We start from the raw sequence: 26,814 nt of genomic DNA, 5'->3' as shown, positions 1-26,814 counted from the left end.
CATATACACTACATCATATGCATTACCCTCATCGACCCTCTTGGTTACCTCCTCGAAAAATTCAATCAGGTTAGTCAAACACGAGCTTTTCTTAACAAATCCGTGCTGACCGTCCCTGATTGATCCTTGCCTTTCTAAATGTAGATTTATCCTGTCTTTCAGGATTTTTTCCAATAATTTTCCCACCACTGAGGTTAGACTGACAGGCCTGTAATTACTCGACCTATCCCTTGCTCCCTTAAACAAAGGTACCATATTAGCAGTCCTCCAATCCTCTGGCACCATGCCCAAATCCAAAGAGGACAGGAAAATGATGGTCAATACCTCTGCTATTTCCTCTTTTAAATCGCTCAACAGCCTGGGATGCATTTCATCCGGTCCTGGGGAATTTTTTCAAAGCTGCTAAACCCCTTAATACCTTCTTCTCTCTCTCTCTCTCTCTCTTTTTATTTCATCCAGAATTTCACACTCCTCTTCGATAGCAGTATCTGCATTGCCCCTTTCCTTTGTGAAAACAGATGCAAAGTATTCATTAAGAACCATCTTTCGCCTCCATATAGAGATTACCCTCATGGTCTCTAATAGGCCTACCCTTTCTTTAGTTATCCTCTTGCTCTAATATATTTATAGAACATCTTTGGGTTTTCCTTGCCAAGAATTTTTCATGCTCTCTCTTAACATTCCTAATAGATTATCCTTTTTAATTTTACCTCTGAACTTTCTATATTCCTCCAAAGATTCGACAGTATTTCACCGATGGTATATGACATCAGCTTCCCTTTTTTCTTTATCCTCCCCTGTAAGTCCCTAGACACGCAGGGAGCTCTAGAATGGTTATCCCCACCCTTTTTCTTTAAAGGCCTGAGCCCTCCGAATCTCCTCCTTGAATGCCTCCCACTGTTCAGACACTGATTTACCTACAAGCAGCTGTTTCCAGTCCACTGTGGCCAAATCACTTCTAAACTTCAAGTTAGCTTTTCCCCAATTTGGGACTTTTATCCCTGGTCTATCCCTGTCCTTATCCATAACTACCTTGAATCTGACTGAATTATGGTCACTGGCACCCAAGTGCTCTCCCACTGATACCCCTTCCACCTGCCCAGCTTCATTCCCCAAAACTAACCCCCCCTCGTATTGTGCTTGTTACATACTGACTAAAAAAGTTCTCTTGAATGCATTTCAAGAATTCCACACCCTCTATACGCTTCACACTATATTTGTCCCAATCAATATTCGGATAGTTAAAATCCCCTATTACTGCCCTATGGTTTTTGGACTTCACAGAAATTTGCCCACATATTTGCTCTTCTATCTCCCTCCCACTGTTTGAGGTTTTATAATACATGCCCAGAAGTGTGATTGCCCCTTTTTTATTTTTCAATTCAACCCAAATGGCATCATTTGATGATCCCTCTAACATATCAGCTCTCCTCACAGCTGTAATAGTTTCTTTAATCAATACCGCGACAACCCCCCCCCCCCCCACCCACCCCTCTCGGTCTTGTCTAAAAATCCTGTAACCAGGAATATTGAGCTACTAAACCTGCCCCTCTTTCAGCCATGTCTCTGTAATGGCTATAATGTCATACCTCCAAGTGTCTACCTGTGCTCTTAGCTCATCTGTCTTATTCGCTATACTCCTTGCATTAAAGTATATACCATTTAGCACAGGAAGACCTCCTTGAGATCATGGCAGTGCAGACAATACTGCTTTACTTCCAATGTTCCCACTAATTACTCTTTTCGGCGCAGTCCCTTTAATTTGCTGCACACTTCATTCAAATTTTGCGCATGCGCGGTTTTTACAATACAAAAGGCGGTGAGCGGCCTGTATGCGAACTGACAGACACTTCCCTTAGAGGGAATATGTTTAATACTCCAGGTGAGGATCGGTTAAACCACTTGCACAATCTCCCACTTCTCCTCCTCCCTCCTGCCCTCATTCTGATTTTATTCACCCAAGGAGAAATTATAATGGGGAATAAGGAAATGGCAGAGAAATTAAACAAGTATTTTGTGTCTGTCTTCACAGAAGACACAATTAATCTCCCGGAAATAGTGGAGAACCAAGGACTAGAATTTCCCATGTCCAACACACATTTTAACGCAATTTTTTTGCGTTAAAAGCGCTTTTTTGTTCTTAAAATGAAGTGGTCAAAATTCACCAAACCTTAAGAATGGCATTTTGAAAATGTCGCCAAAAAGTGGATCGCCAACGTGCAACACAAAAAAACTCCACAAAAAACCGCACCACCCAAGTTTGGCCATTCGGCGAACCTGTCTTGGGATGAAAAAAGAACGCACGACAAAAACAGGCGTTGCAGCCTCAGAAATGTCGGTAGGTAGAAAGACCTGCAAAAAAGATAAGTTAAAGTTTTTATTTTTTAATTCTTTTGCAGCAATTACTTAGTTAAGGGTCTTGTAAATGTTTCGTGACTTTTGATTTTTTGTTTTTTTGCAATTTTGTGTTTCCGCACCCCCCCAGGGCCTGTATTTTTGGCGTTGATAGGTCTTGGGTTAAAGCTGCCGACATCGCGGTTTTTAAAGCCAATCGTCGTGCAACACCAGGCTTCAAAAAATGTTTTTTTTTAAATTAAGGACAGCTGTATTTTGTCGCCACATTTACCCGCTTAAAAAATACCAATTTTTATTCTTATTTATTCACTAAAATTACATTATTTATCAGACAACAGGCTGGGGAATTTCTAGCCCCAAGGGGCTAGCGAGAAAGGAACTGAAAGAAATTAGTATTAGCAAAAAAATAGTACTGGAGAAATTAATGGGACTGAAAGCCGATAAATCCCCTGGACCTGATGCCCTACATCCGAGGCTTTTGAAAGAGGTGGCTATAGAGATAGTGGATGCATTGGTTGTCATCTTCCAAAGTTCCATAGATTCTAGAATGGTTCCTGCAGATTGGAAGGTAGCTAATGTAACTCTACTATTTAAGATGGGAGAGAGAAAACAAGGAACTACAGACCAGTTAGCCTGACATCAGTAGTAGGGAAAATACTAGAATCTATTATTAAGCCCGTGGTAACAGGGCACTTAGAAAATAATAATAGGATTGGGCAGAGTCAACGTGGTTTTATGATAGGGAAATCATGTTTGACAAATATGTTATTTTGAGGTTACAACTAGTAGGTGTGGTGTAGTTGGGACCAATGATATGATGTATTTGGATTTTCAGAAGGCATTCAATAAGGTGCCACACAAAAGGTTATTAAACAAAATTAGGGCTCATGGGATTGGGGTAATATACTAGCATGGATTGAGGATCGGTTAACGGACAGAGAGTAGGAATAAACAGGTCATTTTCGGGTTGACAGGCTATAACTAGTGAGGTGCTGCAAGAATTGGTGCTTGGGCCCCAGCTATTCACAATCTATATCAATGATTTGGATGAGGGGACCAAATGTAATATATCCAAGTTTGCTGATGATACAAAGCTAGGTGGGAATGTGAGTTGTGAGGAGGATGCAAAGAGACTTCAAGGGGATATAGACAGGCTAAGTGACTGGACAAGAATATGGCAAATGGAATATAATGTGGAGAAATGTGAAGTTATCCACTGTGGTAGGAAAAATAAAAAAGCAGAATATTTTTTAAACAGTGAGAAATTAGGAAATGTTGATGTTCAGAGGGACCTGGGTGTCCTTGTACACAAATCACTGAAAGTTAACATACAGCAAGCAATTAAGAAAGCAAATGGTATGTTGACCTTTATTACATGAGGATTTGAGTACAAGAGTAAAGACATTTTATTGCAATTATATCACAGGCAGTCCCTCGAAATTGAGGAAGACTTGCTTCCATTCTAAAAGTGAGTCCTTAGGTGACTGTACAGTTCAATACGGGAATTTGTCTGTTCCATCTGTGACGGAGACTATCGTTGAAGGAAAGGGTGGGCGGGGAGTCTGGTTTGCCACATGCTCCTGCTGTCTGCGCTTGGCTTCTGCGACGAGACACTTGGTGCCCAGTGCCCTCCCGGATGCTCTTCCTCCACTGGTCTTGGGCCAGGGACACCTAGGTGTCGGTGGGGATGTTGCATTTTATCAAGGACGCTTAGAGGGTGTCCTTGAAACATTTACTCTGCCCACCTGGGACTCGCTTGCCGTGTAGGAGTTGAGTAGAGCGCTTGCTTTGAGAGTCTTGAGTCGGGCATGCGGACAATGTGGCCCGCCCAATGGAGCTGCTAAGAGTGTGGTCAGTGCTCCGATGCTGGGGATGTTGGCCTGAGCGAGAACACTGACGTTGGTGCGTCTACCTTCCCAGTGGATTTTCAAGATCTTGCAGAGGCAGCGCTGGTGGCATTTCTCCAGTGCTTTGAGGTGTCTACTGTATATGGTCCATGTCTCAGCCATATAGGAGAACGGGTATCACTACTGCCCTGTAGACCATAAGCTTGGTGCCAGATTTGAGGTCCTGGTTTTCAAACACTCTTCCTCAGGCAACCGAAAGCTGCGCTGCCGCACTGGAGGCGTTATTGGACCTCGTCGTCGGTGTCTGCCCTTGCTGATTCGAGGCTCCCGAGGTATAGAAAATGGTCCACATTGTCCAAGGCCGCGCCGTGGGTCAGTTTAGTGGAGGACCTTTGTCTTACGGATGTTTAGTGCAAGGCCCATGCTTTCATATGCCTCGGTGAAGATGCTGACAATGGCTTGGAGTTCAGCCTCTGAATGTGCACAGACGCAAGCGTTGTCTGCGTACTGTAATTCGATGACGGAGGATAGGACGATCTTGGATCTAGCCTGGAGGCTATAGTTTAATTCCACTCCAACAGGGTGCTTGTTGTAATTATACAGGGAGCAATTATATAGGAACCTGGTGAGACCACATCTGGAGTATTGTGTACAGTTTTGGTCTCCTTACTTAAGGATACACTTGCCATCGAGGGAGTGCAACGAAGGTTCACCAGACTGATTCCTGGGATGAGGGGATTGTCCTATGAGGAGAGATTGAGTAGACTAGGCCTATATTCTCCGAGTTTAAAAAAAATGTGGGGTGATTTCATAGAAACATACACAATCCTTACAGGCTTGACAGGGTAGATGCAGGGAGGATGTTTCCTCTGGCTGGCGAGTCTAGAACCAGGGGTCACAGTCTCAGAATAAAGGGTCGGCCATTTAAAGGATGAGGAGAAACTTCTTCACTCAGGAGGGTGGCAATTCTTTGGAATTCTCTACCCCAGAGAGCTGCGGAGACTCAGTGTTGAATATATTCAAGACAGAGATTGATAAGATTTTTGGATATTAAGGGAATTAAGGGGTATGGGAATAGTGCAGGAAAGTGGAGTGCGGTAGATCAGCCATGATTTGAAAATGCTGAGACATTAGAATGGAAAAGAACAATCTGAGCTTTCAACAGACAAATATAGATGGAGACCACACAATTAGTTGCTTTCTGATCCCTGAACATGTTGAAATAGCTAAAGATGCCAGGCTAGTTGACTCTCCAAGTGAATCTACAATATAATCAGCAATATTTTCTTTTAAAAACTGAAAAGTCTTCTCTATATCAACAGGCATTGTCAGTATATTCATACTAATACAGTAAAAATTGCAAACTTAAGCCAATACTATTTAGCATTGTGTTGTAATCATTCTATGATTCTAGCGCGGAAGGAGGCCATTCGGCCCATCGAGTCCGTGCCAACTCTCAGCTAGTCCCACTTCCCTGTCACCCTGCAATTTATTTTCCTTCAGATACTTATCCAATCCCTTTTGAAAGATAAAATTAAGTCTGCTCCACCATCCTTTCAGAGCTTAACCATTCGCTGTGTAAAAAAGCTTTCTTACATCGCCTTTGGTTCTTTTGCCAATCACCTTAAATCTGTGCCCTCTGGTTCTCAACCCTTCTGCCAATGGGAACAGTTTTTTTTTCTATCTACCCTGTCCAGACCACTCATGATCAAATCGCCTCTCAATCTTCCCTGATCCAAGGAGAACAACCCCAGCTTCTCCAGTCTATCAACGTAACTGAAGCCCCTTATTCCTGAAATCAGTCTCATAAATCTTTGCTGCACCTTCTCCAAGGACTTCACATCCTTACTAAAATGCAGTGCCCAGAATTGGACACAGTACTCCACTTGTGGCCAAACCAGTGTTTTATACAGGGTCATCACAGTGTCCACACTTTTGTACTTTATACCTTTATTTATGAAGCCCAGGATCCAGTTAGCCTTTTTAAGTTAGTCTGCAGGTACAGCAAGTAATCAGGAAGGCAAATGGAATGTTGGCCTTTATTGCAAGGGGGAGAGAGTATAAAAGCAGAGAAGTCCTGCTACAACTGTACAGGGTATTGGTGAGGCCACACCTAGAGTACTGCGTGCAGTTTTGGTCTCCGTATTTAAGGAAGGATATACTTGCATTGGAGGCTGTTCAGAGAAGGTTCACTATGTTGATTCTGGAGATGAGGGGGTTGACTTATGAAGATAGATTGAGTGGTTGTGCCTATATTCATTGGAGTTCAGAAGAATGAGAGGTGATCTTATCGAAACATACAAGATAATGAGGGGGCTTGACAAGGTGGATGCAGAGAGGATATTTTCACTCATACGGGAAACTAAAACTAGGGGACACAGTCTCAGAATAAAGGGCTGCACATTTAAAACTGAGATGAGGAGGAATTTCTTCTTTGAGAGTTGTAAATTTGTTAAATTCTCTGCCCCAGAGAGCTGTTGAGGCTGGGTCATTGAATATATTTACGGCGGTGGTACACAGATTTTTGAGCGATAAGGGAATAAAGCGTTATGGGAGCAGGCAGGGAAGTGGAGCTGAGTCCATGATCAGATCAGATCAGCCATCAGAGCAGCCATCAGAGCAGGCTTGAGGGGCCAAATGGCCTACTCCTATTTCTTATGTTCTTATATTAAATTGCTTTCTCAACCTGCCCTGCCACCTCCAATGATTTATACGTACATACCCCCAGGTCTCTATGCACCCCCTTTAGGATTGTACCATTTAGTTTATATGTCCTCTCCTCATTCTATCAAAATGCATCACTTCACAATTTTCTGTGTTAAATTTCATCTGTCATGTATGTGCCTATTTCACCAGCCTGTCTATATCTCCTGAAGTCCATCACTCTCCTCCTCACTGTTCACTATACTTCCAAGTTTTGTCTCATCTGCAAATTTTGAAATTGTGCCCTGTACACCCACATCTAAGTCGCTAATATACATCAAAAAAAACAGTGGTCCTAGAACCGACCACTGTACATCTTCCCCTGTCCGGAAAAAACCCAACCATTCACCACTACTCTGTTTCCTGTCACTTAGCCAATTTCATATCCATGCTGCCACTGTCCCTTTTATTCCATGGGCTTCAATTCTGCTGGCAAGCCTATCATGTGGCACTTTGTCGAACGCCTTTTGGAAATCCATGGACACTACATCAACTGTATTATCATCAACTCTCTGTTACCTCATCAAAAAACTCAATCAAGTTGGTTAAACACGATTTGCCTTTAACAAATCTGTGCTGGCTTTCCTTAATTAATCCACTCCTATCCTAGTGACTGTTAATTTTGTCCCCGATTACTGTTTCTAAAAGCTTCCCCACTACCGAGGTTAAACTGACCGGCCTGTAGTCGCTGGGTTTACCCTTTTTTGAACATAAATAAGCTTGTGATACTCATCACCTCAAATTGCTCCAATTACTGCCATCCTAACAGTTAACTCAAATGTTACACAACTCAAAAGTCTCCTTTCAATCACAACCCAAGTTGTGAAGAACAGGATTCAAATTCTACTGTTTTTAAAAAAAAAAAAGAGTTCAGGTGTGTAAAAGTACAAAAAGTTCACGGTCACCATTCATTACGCTTGACTGAAATCCTAATATCACTGTGTTTACATCACAGGACAAGGACTACAGAACAAACGGATGCACAGTTCAAGACTAATTCATATTAGTTTCAGCAGAGTAACTACATCAGCAATGAAGCAGATATACAATCTGTAGTAAGGCAGGCTTGCAGCTTAAGCCCATGATGCTTGTTACACCTCTCATGCTAAACACAATAGTTTGGGCCTCTGAACAGAATGTTAACCAGCACCTTGGGAAGATCTCATTCCAGCTGGCACTGTGAAGACCAGTACTACTGCATTGTTTCTGTAGTGTAGTGGCTGTCACGTTCACCTTACACGCGAAAGGTCACAGGTTCGAAACCAGGCAGACGACTCAAATTATCTGATAATTGAAGTAAACACGAAATTCTCAATTTACTGTGTTATTCATATTGCTTATAAAACTGGAATTATCCAATGCAAAATGTGACAATCAGGAGCAAACTATTTAATTTGTAAGACTGCAATTATGATCAAAGTCACATAAGCAGATAAATAATTAAACAAGGATATTATTAACTGGAGGTCATAGATTCAAAATCATTGACAAAAGATGAGAATATTTTCACTTCGTTGTCAGGATCTGGAACACTCGAGCTGAAAAGGTGGCAGAAGCTGATTTTATAAGTAATTTTAAACGGGAATTGGACAGGTACTTGAAGAGGAACCTATTGGGTTATGGACAAAAAGCGGGGGTGTGGAACTGAGCACGACTGCTCTTTCAAAGAGCCAGTACACACAACTGGCCAAATGGGGATTTCAAAATTCTCATCATCGTTTACTCTTCATGGCTTCGCCCCACCCTATTTCTAATCAGCTTCAGCGCCCCCGCGCACCCCCCCCCCCTCCCCTCGATCTCAAGGTCATTTCAAAGATTTTCTGTACAGCTGATGTTACATTTGTTGCTCTAGTACCCGGGTACGTGACTCAAGCCTTTTTTTTTAAATAAATAATATTAATGTTAACACATTCCAATCACCAGGAAGCTGTCCTGAATTTAGCAACATTACAAGGTCAGTTAAAGCCTCACTAGTTTTAGGCCTCGCCTACTTTAAGGCCTTCGAGTCCAAGTTGTATAGATGCTTGGTCCATTTTAAGATATCTCACTTTTATAACCATATAAACAAAAAGCAAAAACTACAGATGCTGGCAATCTGAAATAATGACAGAAATGCTCATGTCAAGCAGAGCCCTGGAGGGAAGTTAATGTTATGGGTGCGAATTCTGATGAAGGATGCGCTTGACCTTGAGTGTTTCCGGTATCTTGTGCCGTGGTTTCTCTTTCTACCCATAACTGTCAGTATTTGTGTACTGAGCGCTCCTCTATCATTGGATGTCAGGATCTTTCCCTCTTTCTCCTCAAGACATGCAAACTGCTGAATATCTGCTACAGACTCCCACTCCTGTTTTACATTAATCAATACTTGCTTTAGCCCCAATACAAAAGCACGAAGGGTCATCGACCCGAAACTTTAAGAACATAACATAAGAAATAGGAGCAGGAGGAGGCCATACGGCCCCTTGAGCCTGCTCCGCCATTTACTACGATCATGGCTGATCCGATCATGAACTCAGGCCCACTTCCCCGCCCGCTCTCCATAACCCCTTATCCGCAGATCGTTTAAGAAACTGTCTAGTTCTGTCTTAAATTTATTCAATGTCCCAGCTTCCAGAGCTCTCTGAGGCAGCAAATTCCACAGATCCACAACCCTCAGAAGAAATTTCTCCTCATCTCAGTTTTAAATGGACGGCCCCTTATTCTAAGATTATGCCCTCTCGTTCTAGTCTCCCCTATTAGTGGAAACATCCTCTCTGCATCCACCTCGTCAAGCCCCCTCCATAATCTTATACGTTTCGATAAGATCACCTGAATTTCAATGAGTAGAGACCCAACCTACTCAACCTTTCCTCATAAGTCAACCCCCTCATCTCTGGAATCAACCTAGTGAACCCTCTCTGAACTGCCTCCAAAGCAAGTATATCCTTTTGTAAATATGGAAACCAAAACTGCACACAGTATTCCAGGTGTGGCCTCACCAATACCCTGTACAACTATAGCAAGACTTCCCTGCTTTTATATTCCATCCCCTTTGCAACAAAGACCAAGATTCCATTGGCCTTCCTGTACCTGCATACTAACCTTTTGTGTTTCATGCACAAGTACCCCCAGGTTCCGCTATACTTTAGCGCTTTGCAATCTTTCTCCAATTAAATAATAACTTGCTCTTGGATTTTTTTTCTGTCAAAGTGCATGACCTCACACTTTCCAACATAATATTCCATCTGCCAAATTTTCGCCCACTCACTTAGCCTGTCTATGTCCTTTTGTGGATTTTTTTGTTCTCCTCATACATTGCTTTTCCTCTCATCTTTGTATAGTCGGCAAACTTGGCTACGTGACACTTGTTCCCTTCCTTCAAGTCGTTATAGATTGTAAATAGTTGGGGTCCCAGCACTGATCCCTGCGGCACCCCACTGGTTACTGATTGCCAACCAGAGAATGAACCATTTATCCCGACTCACTGTTTTTTGTTAGTTAGCCAATCCTCTATCCATGCTAATATATTACCCCCTATGGAGTGGAGGGTAGCCAATGTAACCCCACTTTTTAAAAAAGGAGGGAGAGAGAAAACAGGGAATTACAGACCGGTCAGCCTGACCTCAGTAGTGGGTAAAATGATGGAATCAATTATTAAGGATGTCATAGCAGTGCATCTGGAAAATGGTGACATGATAGGTCCAAGTCAGCATGGATTTGTGAAAGGGAAATCATGCTTGACAAATCTTCTGGAATTTTTTGAGGATGTTTCCAGTAAAGTGGACAAAGGAGAACCAGTTGATGTGGTATATTTGGACTTTCAGAAAGCTTTCGACAAGGTCCCACACAAGAGATTAATGTGCAAAGTTAAAGCACATGGGATTGGGGGTAGTGTGCTGACGTGGATTGAGAACTGGTTGTCAGACAGGAAGCAAAGAGTAGGAGCAAACGGGTACTTTTCAGAATGGCAGGCAGTGACTAGTGGGGTGCCGCAAGGTTCTGTGCTGGGGCCCCAGCTGTTTACAGTGTACATTAATGATTTAGACGAGGGGATTAAATGCAGTATCTCCAAATTTGCGGATGACACTAAGTTGGGTGGCAGTGTGAGCTGCGAGGAGGATGCTATGAGGCTGCAGTGTGACTTGGATAGGTTAGGTGAGTGGGCAAATGCATGGCAGATGAAGTATAATGTGGATAAATGTGAGGTTATCCACTTTGGTGGTAAAAACAGAGAGACAGACTATTATCTGAATGGTGACAGATTAGGAAAAGGGAAGGTACAACGAGACCTGGGTATCATGGTACATCAGTCATTGAAGGTTAGCATGCAGGTACAGCAGGCGGTTAAGAAAGCAAATGGCATGTTGGCCTTCATAGCGAGGGGATTTGAATACAGGGGCAGGGAGGTGTTGCTACAGTTGTACAGGGCCTTGGTGAGGCCACACCTGGAGTATTTTGTACAGTTTTGGTCTCCTAACTTGAGGAAGGACATTCTTGCTATTGAGGGAGTGCAGCGAAGATTCACCAGACTGATTCCCGGGATGGCGGGACTGACCTATCAAGAAAGACTGGATCAACTGGGCTTGTATTCACTGGAGTTCAGAAGAATGAGAGGGGACCTCATAGAAACGTTTAAAATTCTGACGGGTTTAGACAGGTTAGATGCAGGAAGAATGTTCCCAATGTTGGGGAAGTCCAGAACCAGGGGTCACAGTCTGAGGATAAGGGGTAAGCCATTTAGGACCGAGATGAGGAGAAACTTCTTCACCCAGAGAGTGGTGAACCTGTGGAATTCTCTACCACAGAAAGTAGTTGAGGCCAATTCACTAAATATATTCAAAAGGGAGTTAGATGAAGTCCTTACTACTCGGGGGATCAAGGGTTATGGCGAGAAAGCAGGAAGGGGGTACTGAAGTTTCATGTTCAGCCATGAACTCATTGAATGGCGGTGCAGGCTAGAAGGGCTGAATGGCCTGCTCCTGCACCTATTTTCTATGTTTCTATGTTTCTAACCCCGTGAACTTTTATTTTGGGCGTTACATTTGCAGTTTTCATCTGCTTTTTCTCCACAGATGCTGACCCGCTGAGATTTCCAGCATTTTCTGTTTTTATTCAACCCTGATGGATAAAGGCATCATTATTGGAATTGTTCTCAGCAAGTGTACAGCTAATGTGTCTCGCCTTCTGTAATGACGGTTCTGTCTTTCTCAAAAAATATTTAGGATTTACTCAATCCTTTTGCCTGCCAGATTTTGTGTTGTTTCAGGACAGTTACAGCCTAAAGCTGCAGTAAATTTGTTATAATCAGATTATTTGCTGAAGTTGTGTGTTCAAGTGTTAGAAAGGAAGAACGTGCATTTCTATAGCGCCTTTAACGACCTCGTGACATCCCAAATGCATTACAGCCAATGAAGTACTTTTGAATTGCAGTCACTGCTGTAATGCAAGAAATTTTGGCAGCCTATTTTCATACAGCAAGATCCCACAAACAGCAGAGAGGTAATGATCTGTTTGAGTGATGTTGGTTGAGAGATAGCTATCGGAGAACTCCCCTGCTTTTCTTCAAATCGTGCTATGGGATCTTTTATGTCCACCCAAGAGGGCAAACAATGCCTCGGTTTAACGTCTCATCCAAAAAACAACATCTCCGACAATGCAGCACTCCCTCACGGTTAGTACTTGTAAATGGTGAATTTCATAATTCTAACCTATGGAGCTTAAGACTCAAAAGCAGCCTACTCCAAATACAGGGAATGTTTCTGCAATTAAACCTTTTCAGCAGCAATTTATTAGATATAGGAAGAGGAAGCCATTCAGCTCTTTGAGCCTGCTCGGCCATTTAATTAGATCTACCTTTGTTCCCTTGATAACCTTACCCAAGAAAGCAAATTGTCCATCTCAGTCATAACATCAGTATGTTCCTTTTTACACATTTTAATTCGCCTGCTTTCCTCCCACCCCCAATTTGCTTCCCTCAATGTAATGACCCATATTGGGGGACAGATCAAAAAATATAAGCAGACAAACAGGAATTGTTCACTTGCAAGCATAGGCAGCAAGGTCAGTTGGTGATTCAATCAACAAGGTTATCCACGGGAGCCTAACTTGCTTTCACTTTTCAGCTGGGATCACTGAATAGGTGATTACACTGAACAGACCCTGCTTCATTTATTAGTTCAAGGGCAGAGACCAGTTTTACAGCTACTACATGCACCCCGATAGCAGCTAGCTCAGCAGACAGAAAATCCTTTCCGATCTGCTGGATTATGAAACACATTTCAGTGTTGCTGCATAAATATCCTAAAATAAAGCTTCAGAATTAGTTTTGTCCATCCACAAGTTATCTATAGCTTTTTAACCACACTGCTCAGACACTTACCTCTGTACATCATAGTTTGCATTGTACAGACCACCCTGCCAAAGACTGGTAATCTCCTCGGTGTCCTTCTCAGTGGGATTCCCAGACACCGTTACAAATATCATTAAAGTCTTGCCTTTCTTGGTTAGCTTCAGAAGGCTTTCAGGATTGCTGGCATCAACTTTGGAAAAGTCTATTGGTGGAGAAGTTCTCTTGTGCTCTGGTAGATCCCCTTCTTCTATATCATCGTCCTTCTGTATAAAGATAAAACAATACAAATTACTGCTGGAGAATAAATTACCATTTTAAGTGGTCTTCCGTATTCTTTGGTTGTTGCAGATTTACCGATCGGAACTCTACACCAGGGGTTCTCGTATGGGGGTCCGCAAGAAGAATTCAGGTGGTCCGCCAGTTGATTTGTCCCATCAACGTACAGGTGAGACTACTGATGTTTATGGTATAAACATTAATAGTCTCCACTCTTCAAGACGCTCCCTACCTCTGACCACGTTTTTGGTCACCTGCGCTAATTTCTACTTAAACCGCTCGGTGTCAAATTTATTCTCATAATACTCCGGTGAAGCGCCTTAGGACTTTTCACTATGCTAAAGGCGCTATATAAATACAAGTTGTTGTTGTATATTGAGACGAGTGGAAGAGTCTCAGCAATACATAGACTGGGCATGCGCAGGCAATTCGGTTCTTACTGTCGGACACCATTTGTATGCTTAGGCAAGCCCCTTTGCCGGTCTGAGTTTTACAGCAGTATTTATCTCGGCAAGTTTTTTTGGATCCAGCCCTACTGGCTTCCACGTTTATAAACCGCTCACCACTTTTAATTATTAAATAAGATAGTGGGATTTATAACTTCTCTCCCGGAGGATTAAAACCCGAGTTGGGGTGGGGAAATCAGCGAGTTAGTCCGACATCGAGTGTGCCGAGGTAATGCAAGCCTTCCTTTCAACCATTTTCTTTCTCCTTGTGTGGAGTGCTGCGTCGGTTGGAAACCGCTCGCACGTTTGAAAAGAGCGCTGTCAATGGAAAGTGCATGCACGCCACCTGTGCGGAGGCGGGGAGGGGAGGAGAGAAAGAGGATGGAAGAGTTTTCCAGTCTCTGGGCCTGTGGCAAGGCCGTAATAATCGGGATCCAGCATGACATGCCTTCAATGTCTTCGGTCTGAGTTAATAAAAGGGCTGAAGGTGTTATCACGATTTTTCTCGTACCTCAAACTCAAGAGCTTTATATTCCTGACCATGCGCTTCTCCAACGGACGGATTGGCCTCGTCTGGTGCTCGTGTCCTTTGAGATACTGCTGGCTATTTGTGAAAGGGTTGGGGAGGAGGAAAGAGGGTGGGGAGGGGGGCTGCCTTCGTCACTAAAGGATTTATTCTGAGGAGGTCAGGTAGATAAAGTCACTCAGGGCCCTGTTTATTTCTCCATTTGTCTCATGTGCCATCTGCCGCCACCATTAGTGATGCTGTTAATTCAAGTCGCTGGCTTTCACTGCCATGTTGGGATTGGTATCGAAAGAAGAGGGAAGTTTTGTTTCCGAGATGGAGGACGTGGAATTATAGTCCCGTCCGACCGAGTGTGCACAGAATGCGCCTGTTGTGAGCACTGCGCTGGTTGCTCCTGCTTCATGTCCTGTGAAGTGAATGGTTGATATGGAGCAGACCCTGGGCAGCAAATGGGCACAATGTAAATTTAGGATAAAAACAGAAATTGCTGCAAACACTCAGCAGGTCAGGCAGCATCAGAGAAACAGTGTTAACGTTTCAGGTCGATGACCCTTCCACGGAACTGAAACGTTAACTCGGTTTCTCTCCCCACAGATGCTGCCTGACCTGACTATTTCTAGCATTTTCTGTTTTTATTTCAGAATTCCAGCATCCGCAGTATTTTGCTGATGTAAATTTAGGACTTAATCTATTGTTCTTTACGCAAGGTGCAATAGAGCTATTAATAACTAATTTTTATACAGAAACAATACTTGTGTTGTGTTCCAGGGGGTTTGTGGAATTTTTATAACACGGGAGGGGGAGCTTGGAAGCAAAATGGCTCGACACCATCGCCCTCCTCGGACAAAAGTCCACCAATAAAGTGTGCAGCTTTCAAAGTTTTCTACAATTTGAAAACCTTCTAGGCTTTTACTATTGAACATAGAAAATAGGTGCAGGAGCAGGCCATTCGGCCCTTCGAGCCTGCACCACCATTCAATATGATCATGGCTGATCGTGCAACTTCAGTACCCCATTCCTGCCTTCTCTCCATACTCCTTGATCCCTTTAGCCGTAAGGGCCACATCTAACTCCTTTTTGAATATAACTGGAATCAACAACTTTCTGTGGTAGAGAATTCCACAGGTTCACAATTCTCTGGGTGAAAATGTTTCTCCTCATCTCGGTCCTAGATTGCTTACCCCTTATCCTTAGACTGTGACCCCTGGTTCTGGACTTTCCCAACATCGGGAACATTCTTCCTGCATCTAACCTGTCCAATCCCGTCAGAATTTTATATGCTTCTATAAGATCCCCTCTCATTCTTCTAAATTCCAGTGAATACAAGCCTAGTCGATCCTAGTCTTTCTTTATATGTCAGTCCTGCCATCCCAGGAATCAGTCTGGTGAACCTTCGCTGCACCCCCGCAATAGCAAGAATGTCCTTCCTCAGATTAGGAGACGAAAACTGCACACAATATTCAAGGTGTGGTCTCACCAAGGCCCCGTACAACTGCAGCAAGACCTCCCTGCTCCTATACTCAAATCCTCTCGCTATGAAGGCCAACATGCCATTTGCTTTCTTTACTACCTGCTGTACCTGCATGCCTACTTTCAATGACTGATGTACCATGGCACCCAGGTCTCATTGCACCTCCCCTTTTACTAATCTGTCACCATTCAGATAATAATCTGTCTTCCTGTTTTTGCCACCAAAGTGGATAACCTCACACTTATCCACATTCTACTGCATCTGCCATGCATTTGCCCACTCACCTAACCTGCAGCCTCTTAGCATCCTCCTCACAGCTCACACTGCCACCCAGCTTAGTGTCATCTGCAAACTTGGAGATATTACATTCAATTCCTTCATCTAAATTAATGTATATTATAAATAGCTGGGGTCCCAGCAGTGAATTTTGCAGTACCCCACTAGTAACTGCCTGCCATTCTGAAAAGGACCTGTTTATTCCTACTCTTTGCTTCCTGTCTGCCAACCAGTTCTCTATCCACGTCAATACATTGCCCCCAATCCCATTGCCTTAATTTTGCACACTAATCTCTTGTATGGGACCTTGTCAAAAGCCTTTTGAAAGTCCAAATACACCACATCCACTGGTTCTCCCTTATCCACTCTACTAGTTATAGCCTCAAAAAATTCTAGAACATTTGTCAAGCATGATTTCCCTTTCATAAATCCATGCTGACTTGGACCGATCCTGTCAGTGCTTTCCAAATGCGCTGCTATTATCTTTAATAATTGATTCTAGCATTTTCACCGCAACCGATGTCAGTTTTCTCTCTCCCTCCTTTTTTAAAAAGTGGGGTTACATTAGCTACCCTCCAATCCATAGGAACTGATTTAGAGTCCATGGAATGTTGGAAAATGACCACCAATACATCCACTGTTTCTAGGGCCACTTTCTTAAGTACTCTGAGATGCAGACTATCAGACCCTGGGGATTTATCGGCCTTCAATCCCATCAATTTCCCTAACACAATTTCCTGACTAAAGGATTTCCCTCAGTTCCTTCTTCTCGCTCGACCCTCGGTCCCCTAGTATTTTCGGGAGGTTATTCGGTGTCTTCCTTAATGAAGACAGAATCAAAGTATTTGTTCAATTGGTCTGCCATTTCCTGGTTTCCCATTATGAATTCACCTGATTCTGACTACAAGGGATCTACATTAGTCTTCACTAATTTTTTTTCTCTTCACATATCTATAGAAGTTTTTGCAGTCAGTTTTTATGTTCCCTGCAAGCTTACTCTCATACGCTATTTCCCTCCTCCTAATTAAACCCTTAGTCGTCCTCTGCTGATTTCTAAATTTCTCCCAGTTCTCAGGTTTGCTGCTTTTCCTGGCCAATTTATATGCCTCTTCCTTGGATTTAACACTATCCCTAATTTTCCTTGGTAGCCACGGTTGAGCCTCCTTCCCCATTTTATTTTTACGCCAGACAGGGATGTACAATTATTGTAGTTCATCCATGTGATCTTTAAACGTCTGCCAGTGCCTATCCACCGTCAACCCTTTAAGTATCATTCGCTAGTCTATCCTAGCCAATTCACGTCTACCATTGAAGTTATCTTTCTTTAAGTTCAGGACTCTTGCATAAAGTGAATGTTGAATTAAGTAATTTAACAGTTCTTAGTGGAAGGGATCCACAGTACACTGACTTCTTAAAACAAATTTCACCTTTAGCACAGACCATATCCTGCTCAATTTTGAACATATTCAGAATTAGCTTTCAAGACATGAAATTTTAAAAATATAATCCTACAGCAGGAATTGTTTGCGCATTTTCTGGAACACAAATTTTGTTTCAGTAATACTTCTTTCTGCAATAATATCCACGGGTTATCTCTTGAAAACGGACAATAAAAACTTTTTACACTCAAAAGATTTGCAATATCTTCTTTGTTAAACAAAATACAATGTCTGGTAATTTCTTTGGAGCTGTAGCTGCTAATGTTACTGAAGTGCAGTGCAAATCCTGTTGGTGCGCAAGCGAGGTTTGCGACGCATTGCCGGCAAAGTTGGAGCAGCTTTGAGGCGATTCCTGATTTATGTTTAACTTAGTAACTTGCCAACTGGTTACTGTGTTTGCATGGGTTGGGGAATGAAAACCATGAAAGTATTTCTTGTTCACAGCATAGACAGCATTGTCATTTTTCAAGAAAATGCTATTGATTGCTGCTTTGAAACCCTCACGTTGGGTCTCCTTCACCATTTGGTTGCTCAGGTGATGATCTCCCATTCTTCAACTACAACATATCCAAAACTCAGCTGATAGACTGCTGTCCCACTCAGTCGTGCTCGCCCATCAGCCTCCTTCCTCACTGATACACACCAGCTCCCTCTCACTTAATGCATTTATTTTAAAATCCTCAACTTCAAATCCTTCCAAAGCAACAACCTAGTCTAGCTCTACAATATCCTCTATTCTAACTTCCCACACCCTCAGTCTTCTGACCCTTTACATCCTTCTCAATTCATCCCATCATTGCTGGTAGAATCATTCTTATCCAAACCCTCTGTGCTTAAGGCAGCAGGATACTTTCCTTTACGGAGTAAATGCCGCCAACGAACTGGAAGCTGTGCTAAAAGAATACTGTGCACTCCAACAACCAGAAGCATGATGTTTCTATTTTTTTTTAAATGATCATGCCAACGAGCTCGCTCCCTTCCCGACTTTTTCCCCAGCTCGCTCCCTTCTTAACATTCTTCGTTTAGCCGGCTTTAGCCACTCCAATGACGAACCAGCAGCATGGATGTGGAGACAACTTCAGGGAGTGTCCTATTTGAAGCCAAAGAGCTGATTCAGAGTTGTGGGACACCAGGAAACCAGGCTGCAGTCTGGGAATCTAGATCCAGTCATTGTCTAGTTGGCTCGCAGCCCAATTTGAAGTCATAGTCCCCACTGTTTAACCATAGTTGTTAGTGAATCAGTAACTAGGTGAGCATAGCTTTAAGATCATCAAAAGAATAATGATAGGTTAATGCTCGACTAGCATTAGCAGTTGGAAGCAGAATCCATAACAACTTTTAAAACAACTTGTATTTATTTAGCACCTTCAACGTAGTGAAACGTCCCAGGGTGCTTCACGGGAGTATTATGAGACAAAAAAATTGACACCGAGCCACAAAGGAGAAATTAGGGAAAGTGACCAAAAGCTTGGTCAAAGAGGTAGGTTTTAACAAGCACCTTGAAGGAGGAAAGAGAGGTAGAGAGGTGGAAAGGTTTATGAAGGGAATTCCAGAGCTTGGAGCCTAGGCAACAGAAGGCAAGGCCACCAATGATTGAGCGATTATAATCAGGGATGCTCAGGAGGGCAGAATTAGAGGAGCGCAGACATCTCGGGCGGGGGGGGGGGGGGGGGGGGGGGGACGACGACAGTGGGAAGAGATTACAGATAGGGAGGGGCGATGCCATGGAGGAATTTGAAAACAAGGATGAGAATTTTGAAATCGAGGCGTTACTTAACCGGGAACCAATGCAGGTCAGCGAGCACAGGGGTGATGGGTGAGTGTGACTTGGTGCAAGTTAGGATATGGGCAGCCGTGGGAATAAAAAAGGGGAATAAATACTTGGTGGAAAAAAAATAAAGATTTTAATGGGGCAGGAGAAAGTGGTTAGCTTTTTACAGAAAGCCAGCTCAAGCACAACAGACCAAATGGCTTTCTTATGTGCTGCAAAATTCTAGAGAGCTCATCAGTACCATCATCGAGTTATAATGATCTGGAAGCCGCTGCCTGAAAGGGCACTGGAAGCTGATTCAATAGCAACAATCAAAAGGGAATTGGATAAATACTTGAAAATGAGAAATTTGCACGGCTATGGCTCTTTAGCAGGGAATGGGATTAACTGGATACCTCTTTCAAAGAGCCAGCACAGGCACGATGGGCTGTTTGGCATCAGGAAAGCAAATGGTATGTTCGCCTTTATTACAAAAGGATTGGAATACAATTGTTGCAATTATCTGGGATTTGGTGAGACCACACCTGGAGTACTGTGTACTGTTTTGGTCTCCTTACCCAAGGAAGAATATACTTGCCATAGAGGGAGTGCAACAAAGGTTCACCAGACTGATTCCTGGGATGGGGGGATATTGTCCTATGAGGAGAGATTGAGTAGACTCAGCCTATATTCTCCAGAGTTTAGACAAATGAGGGGTGATCTCATTGAAACATACAACATTCTTACAGGGCTTGGCAGGGAGGATGTTTCCCCTGGTTGGGGAGTCTAGAACCAGGGGTTAGTCTCAGAATAAGGGGTCGGCCATTTAGGACTGAGAGGAAGAGAAACTTCTTCACCCAGAGGGTGGTGAATTTTTCTCTACCCCAGAGGGCTGTGGCAGCTCAGTCATTGAGTATATTCAAGACAGAGATTGATAGATTTTTTGGATATTAAGGGAATCAAGGGAAATGGGGATAGGGCCAGAAGGTGCCGTTGAGGTCGAAGATCAGCCATGATCTTATATGAATAGTGGAGCAGGCTCAAGGGGCCGAATGGCCCACTCCTGCTCCTAATTGTTATGTTCTTATGTACATTGGTAGCTTGTGTTAGAAACATAGAAAATAGATGCAGGAGTAGGCCATTCGGCCCTTCGAGCTTGCACCGTCATTCAATAAGATCATGGCTGATCATTCCTTCAGTACCCCTTTCCTGCTTTCTCTCCATACCCCTCAACCGTAAGGACCATATCTAACTCCCTCTTGAATATATCCAATGAACTGGCATCAACAGCTCTCTGCGGCAGGGAATTCCACAGGTCAACAACTCTGAGTGAAGAAGTTTCTCCTCATCTAAGTCCTAAATGGCCTACCCCTTATCCTAAGACTATGTCCCCTGGTTCTGGACTTACCCAACTTCGAGAACATTCTTCCCACATCTAACCTGTCCAGTCCCGTCAGAATCTTATATGTTTCTATGAGATCCCCTCGCATCCTTCTAAACGCCAGTGAATAAAGGCCCAGTTTATCCAGTCCCTCCTCATATGACAGCCCAGCCATCCCTGGAATCAGTCTGGTGAACCTTCGCTGCACTCCCTCAATAGCAAGAACGTCCTTCCTCAGACTAGGAGACCTATTCCAGGTGAGGCCTCACCAAGGCCCTGTACAATTGCAGCAAGACCTCCCTGCTCCTATATTCAAATCCCCTAGTTATGAAGGCCAACATACCATTTGCCTTCTTTACTGCCTGCTATACATGCGTGCCCACTTTCAGTGACTGATGAACTATGACACCCAGGTCTCGTTGCACCTCCCCTTTTTCTAGTCTGCCGCCATTCAGATAATATTTTGCCTTCGTGTTTTTGCCCCCAAAATGGATAACCTCAGATTTATCCACATTATACTGCATCTGCCCACTCACCTAATCTGTCCAAGTCACCCTGCAGCCTCTTAGTGTCCTCCTCACAGCTCACACCACCACCCAGTTTAGTGTCAGCTGCAAACTTGGAGATATTACACTCTATTCCTTCATCCAAATCGTTAATGTATATTGTAAAGAGCTGGGGTCCCAGCACTGATCCCTGCAGCACCCCACTAGTCACTGCCTGCCATTCTGAAAAGGACCCATTTATCCCGACTCTCTGCTTCCTGTCTGCCAACCAGTTCTCTATCCACGTCATCACATTACCCCCAATATCATACGCTATGATTTTGTACACCAATCTCTTGTGTGGGACCTTGTCAAAAGCCTTTTGAAAGTCAAAAAACATCACATCCACTGGTTCTCCCTTGTTCACTCTACTAGTTACATCCTCAAAAAATTCCAGAAGATTCGTCAAACATGATTTCCCTTTTATAAATCCATGCTGACTCGGTCCGATCCTATCCTATCACTGCTTTCCAAATGGGCTGCTATTTCATCCTTAATAATTGATTCCAACATTTTCCCCACTACTGATGTCAGGCTAACCGGTCTATAATTACCCGCTTTCTTTCTCCCTCCTTTTTTAAAAAGTGGTGTTACATTAGCTATCCTCCAGTCCATAGGAACTGATTCAGAGTCGATAGACTGTTGGAAAATTATCACCAATGTATCCACTATTTCTAGGGCCACTTCCTTAAGTACTCTGGGATGCAGACTATCAGGACCCGGGGATTCATCGGCCTTTAATCCCATCAATTTCCCTGACACAATTCCCACCTAATAAGGATATCTTTCAGTTCCTCATTCTCACCAGACCCACTGTCCCCTAGTACATTCGGAAGGTTATTTGTATCTTCCTTTGTGAAGACAGAACCAAAGTATTGGTTCAATTGGTCTGCCATTTCTTTGTTCCCAATTATAAATTCACCTGAATCCAACTGCAAGGGACCTACGTTTGTCTTTACTAATTTTTTTCTCTTCACATTTATAGAACCTTTTGCGGTCAGTTTTTATGTTCCCTGCAAGCTTCCTCTCGTAAACTATTTTCCCCTTCTTAATTAAACCCTAGTCCTCCTCTGTTGAATTCTAAATTTCTCCCAGTCCTCAGGTTTGTTGCTTTTTCTAAGCAATTTATATGCCTGTTCCTTGATTTTAACACTATCCTTAATTTCTCATTAGCCACAGTTGAGCCACCTTCCCAGTTTTATTTTTACTCCAGACAGGGATGTACAATTGCTGAAGTTGATCCATGTGATCTTTAAATGTTTGCCATTGCTTATCCACCATCAACCCTTTAAGAATCATTTGCCAGTCTATTCTAGCCAATTCACACCTCATACCGTCAAAGTTACCTTTCCTTAAGTTCAGGACCCTAGTTTCTGAATTAACCGTGTCACTCTCCATCTTAATAAGGAGATAATGTTTATATAGATTCATTGATATTTCTATAATGAACTGAGACCTATCTAAAGAACTTCCCCTCCCCCTTCAGTTGCTGGAGAATTCTATTTAACGGTTGTGGAACTTGCACAACATTTCAAACCCAGTCAGTGATGCTGACTTCTTCACTCAGCAACTCGAATTAAGTCAAGCTGCGGTGTGGGATGTGGACAGCGCAGCCCGACCCGGGGACTGATCCTCGGGGACAGCTGGCCTGGGGGCGGCCTGTGTCTGGCTCCCTGGAACTCCAGCACCGGGGTGTGAAGGCCGAGCTGGGGGCCCCCCTCGCGCGCAACCCCCCGGGGGCCCTCCTCCCCTACCTCCCACTCCTCCAGCAGCCTCGCCATGTCGGCATCGTTGTAATCGCGGATGTCCTTCTTCTTCTTGCCGGTCTTCGGCCGATTCTCGTCCCCGGCAGCGCCCAGGACCAGCACTAGGATCAACAACAGACAGTACGCCCAGCCCGCCGCCATCTTACCCCAACCGCCGGAGCACGCGCCGTCCCCCGCCAATCACCGCGCTCCCCCTCAGGCACCCGCCAATCACCGCGCATCCCTCCGGCACCCGCCAATCACCTCTTGCTGGGCGGGTCCCGCCCATGTTGGGACGTGTACCAATTGGATTATTGAAGCCTGGTTAGGCCGCGCCCCCTCCCCAATCAGTGCGCAGTGCGCAGACTCGTGTTACAATGAACTTGGTCCTTGTCGCTGAATGATACAGGAGGGCGGCTATTACTACAGACCATGAGCTTGGTGGTAGATTTGAGGGCCTGGTCTTCGAACACACTTTTCCTCAGGTGGCCGAAGGCTGCAGTGGCGCACTGGAGTCGGTGTTGGAGCTCGTCGTCAATGCCTGCTCTTGTTGATAGGAGGCTCCCGAGGTATGGGAAATGGTCCACGGTGTCCAGGGCCACACCGTGGATCTTGATGAGTGGGGGGCAGTGCTGTGCCCTCCTGTATGGCTCAGAGACATGGACCATGTACAGTACACACCTCAAGTTGCTGGAGAAATATCACCAACGATGTCTCTGCAAAATCATGGGAGGACAGACGCACCAACATTACCGTGCTTGTCCAAGCCAACATCCCCAGCATTGAAGCGCTGACCACACTCTACCAGCTCCGCTGGGCAGGCCACATGGTTCGCATGCCAGACATGAGACTCCCAAAGCCAGCGCTCCACTCGGAACTCCTTCACAGCAAATGAGCCAAAGGTGGGCAGAGGAAACATTACAAGGACACCCTCAAAGCCTCCCTGATAAAGTGCGACATCCCTACTGATACCTGGGAATCCCTGGCCCAAGACCGCCCTAAGTGGAGGAAGTGCATCCGAGAGGGCGCTGAGCACCTCGAGTCTCATCGCCGAGAGCCTGCAGAAATCAAGCACAGGTAACGGAAGGAGCATGTGGCAAATCAGTCCGACCCACCCTTTCCCTCGACGACTATCTGTCCCACCTGTGACAGGGACTGTGGTTCTCGTATTGGACTGTTCAGCCACCAAAGAACTCACTTCAGGAGTGGAAGAAAGTCTTCCTCGATTCCGAGGGACTGACTATGATGATGATGATGATGAACATTGCGGCACAAACACATCCATTGGCATTGCTGGGAGGCTGCTTTCCTATGGGAGTAGCAAAACAAATCAAATTTCAATATCTAAGTCAGATATCCAGGCCAAAGCATCTGGTAACAGCGTGCATTTGTTGCAGGCTGCCAGTGACTTTTCTCTGAGGGCAGTGCTCAATGATGTGCCCCAGGGTCTGATTTGGGTGAAGAAATCCCTCCTCATCTCGGTCCTAAATGGCTTCCCCCTTATCCTTAGACTGTGTCCCCTGGTTCTGGACTTCCCCAACATTGGGAACATTCTTCCTGCATCTAACCTGTCTAACCCCGTCAGAATTTTAAACGTTTCTATGAGGTCCCCTCTCATTCTTCTGAACTCCAGTGAATACAAGCCCAGTTGATCCAGTCTTTCTTGATAGGTCAGTCCCGCCATCCCGGGAATCAGTCTGGTGAACCTTCGCTGCACTCCCTCAATAGCAAGAATGTCCTTCCTCAGGTTAGGAGACCAAAACTGTACACAATACTCCAGGTGTGGCCTCACCAAGGCCCTGTACAATTGTAGCAACACCTCCCTGCCCTTGTACTCAAATCCCCTCGCTATGAAGGCCAACATGCCATTTGCTTTCTTAACCGCCTGCTGTACCTGCATGCCAACCTTCAATGACTGATGTACCATGACACCCAGGTCTCTTTGCACCTGCCCTTTTCTTAATCTGTCACCATTCAGATATTAGTCTGTCTCTCTGTTTTTACCACCAAAGTGGATAACCTCACATTTATCCACATTATACTTCATCTGCCATGCATTTGCCCACTCACCTAACCTATCCAAGTCGCTCTGCAGCCTCATAGAATCCTCCTTGCAGCTCACACTGCCACCCAACTTAGTGTCATCCGCAAATTTGGAGATACTACATTTAATCCCCTCGTCTAAATCATTAATGTACAGTGTAAACAGCTGGGGCCCCAGCACAGAACCTTGCGGTACCCCACTAGTCACTGCCTGCCATTCTGAAAAGTCCCCATTTACTCCTACTCTTTGCTTCCTGTCTGACAACCAGTTCTCAATCCATGTCAGCACACTACCCCCAATCCCATGTGCTTTAACTTTGCACATTAATCTCTTGTGTGGGACCTTGTCGAAAGCCTTCTGAAAGTCCAAATATACCACATCAACTGGTTCTCCCTTGTCCACTCTACTGGAAACATCCTCAAAAAATTCCAGAAGATTTGTCAAGCATGAGTTCCCTTTCACAAATCCATGCTGACTTGGACCTATCATATTACCTCTTTCCAAATGCACTGCTATGACAACCTTAATAATTGATTCCATCATTTTACCCACTACCGATGTCAGGCTGACCGGTCTGTAATTCCCTGTTTTCTCTCTCCCTCCTTTTTTAAAAAGTGGGGTTACATTGGCTACCCTCCACTCCATAGGAACTGATCCAGAGTCAATGGAATGTTGGAAAATGACTGTCAATGCATCCACTATTTCCAAGGCCACCTCCTTAAGTACTCTGGGATGCAGTCCATCAGGCCCTGGGGATTTATCGGCCTTCAATCCCATCAATTTCCCCAACACAATTTCCCGACTAATAAGGATTTCCCTCAGTTCCTCCTCCTTACTAGACCCTCCGACCCCTTTTATATCCAGAAGGTTGTTTGTGTCCTCCTCAGTGAATACCGAACCAAAGTACTTGTTCAATTGGTCTGCCATTTCTTTGTTCCCCGTTATGACTTCCCCTGATTCTGACTGCAGGGGACCTACGTTTGTCTTTACTAACCTTTTTCTCTTTACATATCTATAGAAACTTTTGCAATCCGTCTTAATGTTCCCTGCAAGCTTCTTCTCGTACTCCATTTTCCCTGCCCTAATCAAACCCTTTGTCCTCCTCTGCTGAGTTCTAAATTTCTCCCAGTCCCCGGGTTCTCTGCTATTTCTGGCCAATTTGTATGCCACTTCCTTGGCTTTAATGCTATCCCTGATTTCCCTTGATAGCCACGGTTGAGCCACCTTCCCTTTTTTATTTTTACGACAGACAGGAATGTACAATTGTTGTAGTTCATCCATGCGGTCTCTAAATGTCTGCCATTGCCCATCCACAGTCAACCCCTTAAGTATCATTCGCCAATCTATCCTAGCCAATTCACGCCTCATACCTTCAAAGTTACCCTTCTTTAAGTTCTGGACCATGGTCTCTGAATTAACTGTTTCATTCTCCATCCTAATGCAGAATTCCACCATATTATAGTCACTCTTCCCCAAGGGGCCTCGCACAACGAGATTGCTAATTAATCCCCTCTCATTACACAACACCCAGTCTAAGATGGCCTCCCCCCTAGTTGGTTCCTCGACATATTGGTCTAAAAAACCATCCTTATGCACTCCAGGAAATCCTCCTCTACCGTATTGCTTCCAGTTTGGTTAACCCAATCTATGTGCATATTAAAGTCACCCATTATAACTGCTGC

General features: G+C 44.2%; 1 protein-coding gene across 1 annotated transcript in view; it reads right to left on the bottom strand.

The window, feature by feature from the left end:
* Positions 1–23,271, bottom strand: part of mesd (mesoderm development LRP chaperone) — a 35,840-nt gene extending 12,569 nt beyond the window's left edge. Inside the window, exons 1-2 of the mRNA XM_070858681.1 lie at positions 23,098–23,271; positions 13,264–13,496 (exon numbers count right to left, since the gene is read on the bottom strand). Of these exons, the coding sequence (XP_070714782.1) occupies positions 13,264–13,496; positions 23,098–23,250 (386 nt within the window). The 5' untranslated portion in view covers positions 23,251–23,271. The remainder of the gene's footprint in view (positions 1–13,263; positions 13,497–23,097) is intronic.
* Between the last annotated feature and the right edge of the window lie 3,543 nt (positions 23,272–26,814).

The sequence above is a fragment of the Pristiophorus japonicus genome, chromosome 17 (assembly GCF_044704955.1).
Source record: "Pristiophorus japonicus isolate sPriJap1 chromosome 17, sPriJap1.hap1, whole genome shotgun sequence".
NCBI lineage: Eukaryota > Metazoa > Chordata > Chondrichthyes > Pristiophoridae > Pristiophorus > Pristiophorus japonicus.
The sequence above is the reverse complement of the archived record's forward strand: the minus strand, read 5'-3'. Positions and strand labels throughout refer to the sequence as shown.